The sequence below is a fragment of the Athene cunicularia genome (genome assembly GCF_003259725.1).
Source record: "Athene cunicularia isolate RWA chromosome 11 unlocalized genomic scaffold, athCun1 chr11_part1, whole genome shotgun sequence".
In the NCBI taxonomy this organism is placed as follows: Eukaryota; Metazoa; Chordata; class Aves; order Strigiformes; family Strigidae; genus Athene; species Athene cunicularia.
In genome coordinates this window covers 7,539,332-7,548,398 of record NW_020799113.1, presented here as the reverse complement: position 1 = coordinate 7,548,398, position 9,067 = coordinate 7,539,332, and the positions used below count along the sequence as shown (strand labels likewise).

Below are 9,067 nucleotides of genomic sequence, written 5' to 3'. Positions count from 1 at the left end.
GGGGGAGGAGTTACCCAAGCATAACCATTGATTGGGCTCCTTGATCCTGCAGCATTCAGAAGTAGTCAATGACATAGAAAAATGCGTGATCACCATAGAGCATGTTGGTTGCATAAAAGTTAAATCAGTGTAAGAAAAGAAGAAAATCGATTACCTTTTAGAGCAATTGCTGCATCTAGTGGTAGCTACAGTATTTTGAAGACTTTGTGAAAGTTTTATGTGTGCTAACTAATCTTTACATGAATTAGAATTGCGATTGACTCTGGAACCCAGGATCCCTTGAAAGCACTGTATTCCACATGCTGGAACAGAGGTGCTGAACAGCTCTGCAAGGAATGCTAACCACGGGTCTCTGGTAGACAGATGTCTAACAGTGATTATATGTTACAAGCCCAGTAACTTGGAATAATTAGAATAATTTTTTTAGAGCTTTATGTATTTAATGAGCATTCTGTTTTGCCTTTAGAATGCATGTATTAATTCACAGGTAAATATATGTTATGAAGTTTGATTTTTTTAAAAAACTTGTTCATATTTTCTTTGTCCCAGTGAACATTTATTTAAACAACCGGCACAGATTGTTAAAAATATGGAAGAGACATGCATATCAGGTACATATAGCTAAACATACTCCCTTCTTAGATAATTTTCTTCTTAATGTGATTTTAATTAGTTTTGTGTGTTTTAATCACTATTTTTTATCAGATGTTATGCATCATTAGATGACAGAGTACATTACGTATAATATCCTTTAACTGTTTGCATAGTTTTGGAATTTTATATTGTATACAATTTTACCAGGAAAATATTTATTCTACTTTTCTTCTAATATGTATTTTAGCTTTATTTTTTAAATTTATTATTTTAATCTTCAAACGAACATATCGCAGATAAATGTTTTAAGTTTAGTCTGAATGCAATCTGTGCTGAACAATGAAAGCCATTAACAGAAGATGCATAAGGATGCTGGTTTTGTTCTGCACTTGTAAGATCAGGGATAGAACCTACCTGTTAGAGTGACTTCTGCCTGAAGGTATTCCTACATGTTGAACATGTTTAAAATAAATGTATCTCGGATTTGCATTGATCCTAGTCTGATACATTTATTTCAGAATTGGGATCTGTTTGATCAAATCTTATTAATAATTTAGTTTCCTGGTAATTTATAAAATTTATAATTACTCATTAGATTAGTATTTGCCATAATGATCGCTTTGTAGGTAACCAAGCCGATCTCCAGGTTGTACATATTTAAATTGAGTATAAGTACTATTCCAGTACATCACATTTTTCTGCATCTGATTCCGAATAGAAATTAAGCTTATAGGGCTTAGTTAAGTGAGGTGAATTTACAGGGGTTATTTTTCTGTGTTCAGGTTGAAGCAGTATGCTTTGGGAGAGTGATGAAAAAGCACTGAATTAAATGTAATTATTCTGGATTTACAAAAGAGTAACTTCAATCCCTTTAATTTGAGGAATTTCGTTTGGGTTTTCTGCTGTTATGTAATTTAAACTTTAATAATCTACAAATAGAAAATACAGTTGAATATAGGTATGCTGGTGAATGATTACAAAGACAGGTTGCATTTTCTTAAGTATTTTTTTTTCCTTCCTAATTTAGATCAACATTCACTCTACTCAGAGATAACCAATGAAGAAAAAAGTAGTTCAGCTACACCTGCATCTCATAAAATGGCAAATTTAAGATGTTTAGGTAAATATTATCTTAGGTCTTTTTTCCTGAGGCCATAAAGAGTCAGCAATGCAGTGAGTGAACTGATTATTACAGAAATTTTAATGCATCTATTGGATTACATATTATGTAGTCTTAATTGCTTTCTTTCCTTTTTCTGCCCCTAAAATAAAGCATAACTATTGAAGTAAAGCTTACATGTTCCAGTCTATGTCTTAATGTGGGTTTACTAATAAACAGAATATATAACACCTTAAAAGATGACACACTACTTACAAGAATACTTAAGAGCATGTGTTTTTTCCCCTTTCTCTGATTGATTGGAAAGAGGGAGGAAAAACATGTAGCCCTGCTCAGTTCCCTCATGTATTCCACTGTTAAGCCTCCTAACTATTCTGCAGCCCTTTTGTTTTCTCTGCCTTTATTGCTATTAAGTACAGGCAGTCAGTTTTATAGTAATCCATGACTGCAGCCCTCAGTTACTCACCTCCTACTTCCTGAACATGGTCTATCAATAGCTTATTAGAATGTTGCTGGTACTGAGGATTTGTAAGTGGATTTAGTAATCAAGCCTGTTTTTTCTTTATTAAAAAACAAAACCACCAGAAAAAACCCAAACCCCAAAAGCCCCCCCTGCCCCCAACCTATCTTTGAACATCATTTAGTCCCATGAATCCAAGTTGTCAAACTAAATTCAAACTGAGATTTTGCACTGCTTTATTGTAGGCTAGAATATTGCAGGTATGTACTGGTGCCCTTCTTACCATTCCTCACAGTGCCAGAGTTCTCCTTCAGCTGACATAACTAACTGTGAGAACATCCGAGAATAACTAAACCGTAAATCACCCTAGGTGTGTCCTCAAAAATGAACAGGAAGGCTTTCTGTGAGGAAATTAATTCCTAAACTAGACTTATTTATTCAGATAACTCTTACGACACAGAGAAAGTTTGTAAGTGTAGCAAAGACATCTTTTATATTTTGGTTCTTAGGTAAATGTGCAAAGGGAACTGAGGCCCCTCTCTTCCTATCCCAGTAATATTTTTACTTCTGTAGAGGATCTGTGCCTCATCTAGTACTTCTGGAGATGAAGTGCAATATAACTTTGTCCCATAGGTCATGCTGAAAGCACTTTTTTTTCTTTGGAGAGCAAGTACAAAACAAGAGTAAGTATTTTCAAGAAGGTACATGAAAGTGTGTAACCTCTTTTGAGATATGTATATGGAAAACTGGAGGTCAAATTGTAGATCATAGGGAGCAAAATAATATGCTGGATTTTGTGATGGCTTCTGTGGCATTCATGCTTTCTGTTTCTAAAATATCCTGTTTTTTCTGCCAGGTTGTACAGCAGAAGGACTGTCCTTCAATAGTAGAACCTTTACCAAGATGTTGCAAAGTTGTCCGTACCAGTGTGAACATCACAAAGTCATTCTAGAAGCTGAAGAAAGATATAAAAATGAGCTTCGCAAATTGGCTGTTTGTAACAACAGCAGATACACAACTTATGAGAGTAATTATGATTTTTTTTTCAGTACTTGTAACTATTGTTTTAAATCGTATTTAAAATTCTGTTTGGTCTGATTCTGATTGTCCTGCTTTTGTAAACTCACTTATTCAATTTGATTTACCAATGATTTGTACTAAGTGAGATCTGAACTACCTACTTCTGTTTTGAGGATCTTGTGTATTTCTTGGCAGTAGTGATACATCCTTGTTACAGGCTTTGATGAGACTGTCCTGTTTGCCAGTTAGTCAAGTACTAATAGAAAGGAGTATATTAAGCTGAAATAAGGGTGAACGAATGGATGACATCATAACAAGTAATTTCATTCTAATATCACATACTTATGGATGTAAGGAGCTTTTAATTTTTAATGAATTAAATAAAAGTGCATCCTATATTTTTCTGGTTTAAAGGAGGCGTTTTGACAATTAAACGGTTATTACTTACTGGCATTTGCACTGGTGTCCGTCTTATATTTTCCAGAAATACTGCTGACCCCAGTGAAGAAAGAAAGACCGCATACAGAAATATCAACTTGCAGGAACAAAATGTATAGTTTCCAAAGTAAGGACTTGTTTGGAAATTAATGTAAAAAACCCTTACTGTCTAAGTAATTCTTCTGCAGGACTTTGCCATGGGAGACTGTGGAGAGGGAATTAGGAGGGGTTTTTTTTGTGGATTCTGTGAAAAGTTTGTATGTTAATAGGCCAGAAAATGCATATTCCATAATAATGAAATTGTGTTATGCACATTAATTCACAATGAAGTTATTTGGCACTTGCTTGATAGATACCGCTTTGAACCCTGTCAGGGTTACTTCCATGCCATCTGCTATTTTTCAGTTTTGTGGCATTCATTTTTAAAATGTAGAGCTATAGTCAGGATCAGAACACAGTAGAGTTGCCTGTACCTGGATTCAGCACCATATATTGTACAGTTATAGTCATGTTATCCTATGATACCTGTTTCTGTTCCTGCCTGGAGCTCTGCTAAGGACTTGGGTCTCTTTGTGCTAAATAGCTAAACTTATGCAACAAAACTGGAGCAAGTAACTGAAAACAGTGTATCAGAAAATTAAGCACAGGAGATGTGTTTAATTGTCCTGTATCATGAGGTGTTGAATAGGATGTTACTAACAAGGTAGAGTTGGAAAAGTGTATATAAGTTCCATCAGTTTCTGCAGTGCAGTTTAGGAGCCCTGTGTTTACAGAACCATCAGCTGCCCATCAAAACTGGTATTCTTTACAGCACACAACCTTTGTAAATAGAAACATGCTTTCCATTTGTAAATAGCAGAGTACATATCTTTTACAGTATTTTATTCTGTAATATAGCAAAAGAGTGGTTATAATTTTTTCCTTATACTGCAAGATATATGTTTTTACATAACTCAGAATTTTCTTCAGAATGTGGTGTTTGTGGGTACATCCTGCAGAACTCCAACTACAGTCATACAGTCATCAACTAGGAACCAATACTGCTTTTTATGATTGACTAGAAATTTTAAAGTAGGCTGAAGCAGCTCTCTAAATCAGTACTTAAATTCTAAAACAGTAATTTTGAGTAATTTTATCTCAAGAAACCATTATGTTAATGTATTATCTTTTAACAAGTAAAAATTTTCTGAAGTAAACTGAATTTTCCAGTCTTTTTTCCAAGATCAGATAGTAGTATGGCTCTCTTAAAATGTAATTCCTAACACATTACCTGTGTTTTGTGTTTCTTTTTAAGAAGGATGCATAATGTTTTACTGTTTTGTTTTTTTTTTTAAAGATATTCTTTTGACTCCAGTTAGAAAAAACATATCTAATACTTCAAATAGAGATGAATGTAGTAAAAATACTAGGTTGACTGACAACTATAACTTGGTACCTACATATGAAAAGTGTGAGTATTACCAGAAAGTTAATTCTATAATAAGTGTAACTTAAAGATCAAGTTTTGCGTATAGGCCAGGGCATTGAGAAAAGCACCTGTGCTTGCTATTGGAGACAGATGGCTAAGAATTTAAATAGGTGTGGTTTTTTACCTTCATTTGTAGTATTATTGATGTTTGAGTTAATCCCTATTATTTGCTTGTTGCTTCCAATGCATAAGTAATCCTCATGCGTTAGTCAATGATGAGAAAAAGATCTAATGAAAATGAGATATCAGTAATAAAGCAACATATACATATTCAAGTTAATCAGAAGAAATGCTTCTTTACAACACTCTATTCAGTTTTATAGTAGATTTCAATTAAAGTAACGAAGAGGTGGCCTTGTTCACAATCTCTTAGCTTTCAGAAAAACCCAAGATGCTAACTCGAAGAGACGAAGACTCAAAGAAATGTGCAAACAGGAATGTCAGCACTTAAAAGAAAATTGCATATATTCCCTTGGCAAGGATGAGGTTAGTTATGCAAAGCCTGATCATAGACTCACATATGTATAAATACGTGCAAACTAAGTCACTATAAATTGCATAATTTATTTTTAAGTCACCTTTAACAGGAGACCAGTAGCAAAGTGAAACTTGTAAAAAGGATACTCCTCTGTTGATTCTACTCCAGTGGTACTGATGTATCCCTGAATGAGTTAAGCATTTTTCAGGTGACAGTCCTGTCTGAGTAACGAATATGGAGGTATGCTTTCTCCTGCACTGATGAAAAATTGCATAGTAGAGAAATATCAGAAACCTAGAGGATTAAACATACTAATGGTGTAAACTCTGTAGGCACGATAGAAATGAAAGTAAATGTCATGGAAAAATACTGTATTTCAGTAAGTGAGTGACAGTGAAGAAACCTTGAAGAACCACTGTTGTCTTGACAAAGTGATAATTTCTTTAGAACTACTTAAGATTGTATTGTCAGTAATAATGTGTTGCTTCCAAAGGCAAAATAGTATGTACACTTACATAGTTTTTAATTGCACCAAAATAAATATTTGCAGAACAAAGAAATATGTTCCCTGGACATGGACAGAAGAACTTTAAACAAAAGAAGAACCCGAAAAAATTTCACGACTGAAGAAGTTAACTGTCTTTTGAATGGAGTAAAAGAAATGGGTAATCACTGGAATTCAATTCTGTGGTTTTACCCATTTCAGAAAGGAAGGACGAGTGTTGATCTTTCCAAGAAATACTACAGGTTACAGTTGCAAGTAATCACAATTTAATTTCTACTGATCATATATGCTGTCAGCTCAGTTTTCAGCTTTTGCCCCTGAACTGACTTGCAAAGAAAAGGACAGGCTATCAGAATTTGCATCCCACGGGATTGTGCTTTGTGTCCATTCAGTGCTATGCACACTAAGCATTAGAATGGTCTCTGATGTAACTCAGTCAGGGCTTGTTCTTGGAGAGTGAGACCTAAACTGGGGAAATATTAGAGAGCCTTTGAACCTTCCAGTGCCACCTGATGGGAAACAGAGAGCGTAAGAATTTCAGTTCAGGACTCTAATCCATGTGTTTATTAGGAAGTCAATGCTTTCTCTGTTCAGTCTGTGATGAAAATCTCTGTGGCAGTTTTCATCATGTTTAATATGTACATTCCTTACACAGAGATGCTCTATGGATGGAGTAGATAACTTTTCTGTTGTGCTTTGGGGATGTGTGGGAGTGTTAATGGCATTTTTCTGCTGAAACATTTTCTAAAATTGTGCAGTTTTGTGTCAACATTTGTCTTGATATGTTCTCTTTTATCTCCATTTTGTAGAGGCAAGAAAAAAACAAAGATCATCAATAATATCTTTCAAGAGTGTTTTGGGTTTTGTTGCAGAATGTTGAAGAACAGCACTTCTAACAGTGAGGTATTGTCACAACCATTCAAGCCCTTGGAGAATTTAGATTGGCTTGGACTCATGTTTTTCAGTGATAACATTCACTGACAGAGTTCTTATGACTGCAAATTGAAATTGCATATAATTTGATAAGTTGTTTTTTTTTTTTAAATAATGCTAGCATAGCTAACAAAATCTTTATCAGTAAAATTTATGTTTTTTTTTTAACTTAGTTAAACCTTCTTGGAACATTTGATGTATGTAACGTTTGATTTGGGCTTTTGTTTGAATCCTTTTATAGTTTGCTTCACACCATTTGTAAGAAAAGGCTGTATTGCTAAAGTGAACCTATGTCAGAAACTGGTGTTATGTTGTGTCTGTGTGTAAGTTTCTTTCCGAGTGAAATGTTTAAAGCAGGTGAAATATTTTGTCATGTGTTTAATGTGCAGAAAAATATATCTGACAGAAAATACCGAATGTATGGTTAAGCACTGCTACATGTAGGCAAATCTTAGGTTGGTACAGTAAGTAAATTGAGATGGAAAGCTGGTGGAAGTGTCAGAACCTCTGGGTAGAAGATTTAGTGTGTGGTTCAGCTGCAGTATTTCTTGACTGATCTTAATGACTGGGATAACCTACATAAAATACTTCCGCATTGAACAAAGTAGAATGCAGGTACTGATAAAATTTGGCTTCTGTTTATGGTTGGACATTTTTTTGTGTATTATTCAAGTAAGTGAGCAGAACAACTTCTGCGAAATACACAATTTCTTTAAAAAGCTTTAGTAACTTGATTTTTCAATGGTAACAGTATTTCATTTGTATTTTCTATCTATTCTGATAAAGAACGTTTATTTCATAATTAACTACATTTTTTCCATAGTAAGTTATCTTATTAGCACTAGGTCTTCACTGTGATGTAGCTTAAATGCTTAAAAATAAGCAGGATGACCGAAATGGAAAGATTTGCAGTAAAGATGATACCAATGTTAAATAGGTCTTCTAATATTTTCAGCTGTTGCACTTTGGTTTTTATTTTATGAAAATATTTAAGCATCTACAAAACATGTATTTGAACAGAGCTATCTGAAGCAGCATAGTTAAATACTGGCACATGTATTTGCAGAATATGGGCCCCGAGGATGTCTGGGGAGGGGTGTGTACACACAACGGGGAGGTTTTGGTCTGTTACACACTCTACCAAGTATTTTTCCAAGGCCTCTATAGCTAGTCTAGACAAGTGCTATTTCATCTGTTGACTGAATGTGTATTGGTAATCTGTATTATTCTGGCATAAATACCTTTCAGGTGGAGAAAATCAGCAAGGTGTAAATCTTTACTTGACACAAAGTCAGAATATCACAATACTGACGATTTGCCTAATCTTAGGTATAATGTAGGTTAGAAGGGACCGCTGGAGTCTGTGATTAACCTCCTTCTCAGAGCAGGGCTCATCTCCAAGTTAGTCAGGTTGCTTAGTGCCTGTCAACTGCTGAAAAGCTTCAGGGATGAAATTCTGCAGCTTCTTCTGGTGCTTCAGCTACTGTTGTAATGCAAGTTGCTGAGAAAGATGTCATGAAACATTCCTGTATAATCCAAAAAGGAAGAAGAGGCATGGACAAGCAGAAGCTTGTGTGAATTGAGACAAGTCAACCTTTTTCTCTCCTTTTATTGTATAACCTTGATAATCTTATTCATTTTCTTGATTAAAATGTTTTGAAATCCACACATAATGGGCACAATAAACATATAATTGCATAGGAATGTCATTTTTAGGCTGCTTGAGCTACTCAGCACGCTATTTTAGCACTTTGACTCACAAATCACGGAGGAAAGCAGGTTTACGAAAAAACTTACAACTTGCTTTGTAGTTCTAGAAGAAGAACAAAAATTATTGGCGAGGTGTAAGAATGGGGGGGGGAAGAGGAGCTCGCTCTGGTATGAAATGGGATGGAGCGGGCCCTTTCCTCTGAACACACTGATTAGTTCAGCTTCCGCGCCGCGCCGGGGCCCGGGGGGGAGGCAGCATCCCGGCGGCGGAGGCGGGCAGCTGCTCTGGGGCGTCCCGCGTCTGTCACGGCGGGGTCTCCCTGCTCTGCCGAGCCACCTCA

General features: G+C 35.4%; 1 protein-coding gene across 1 annotated transcript in view; it reads left to right on the top strand.

Moving 5' to 3' along the window:
• Positions 1-7,702, top strand: part of TERB1 (telomere repeat binding bouquet formation protein 1) — a 17,118-nt gene extending 9,416 nt beyond the window's left edge. Inside the window, exons 13-20 of the mRNA XM_026856518.1 lie at positions 550-611; positions 1,622-1,714; positions 3,031-3,201; positions 3,679-3,759; positions 4,969-5,082; positions 5,474-5,586; positions 6,129-6,338; positions 6,893-7,702. Coding sequence (XP_026712319.1) covers positions 550-611; positions 1,622-1,714; positions 3,031-3,201; positions 3,679-3,759; positions 4,969-5,082; positions 5,474-5,586; positions 6,129-6,338; positions 6,893-6,922 — 874 coding nt within the window. The 3' untranslated portion in view covers positions 6,923-7,702. The remainder of the gene's footprint in view (positions 1-549; positions 612-1,621; positions 1,715-3,030; positions 3,202-3,678; positions 3,760-4,968; positions 5,083-5,473; positions 5,587-6,128; positions 6,339-6,892) is intronic.
• Positions 7,703-9,067: the final 1,365 nt, after the last annotated feature.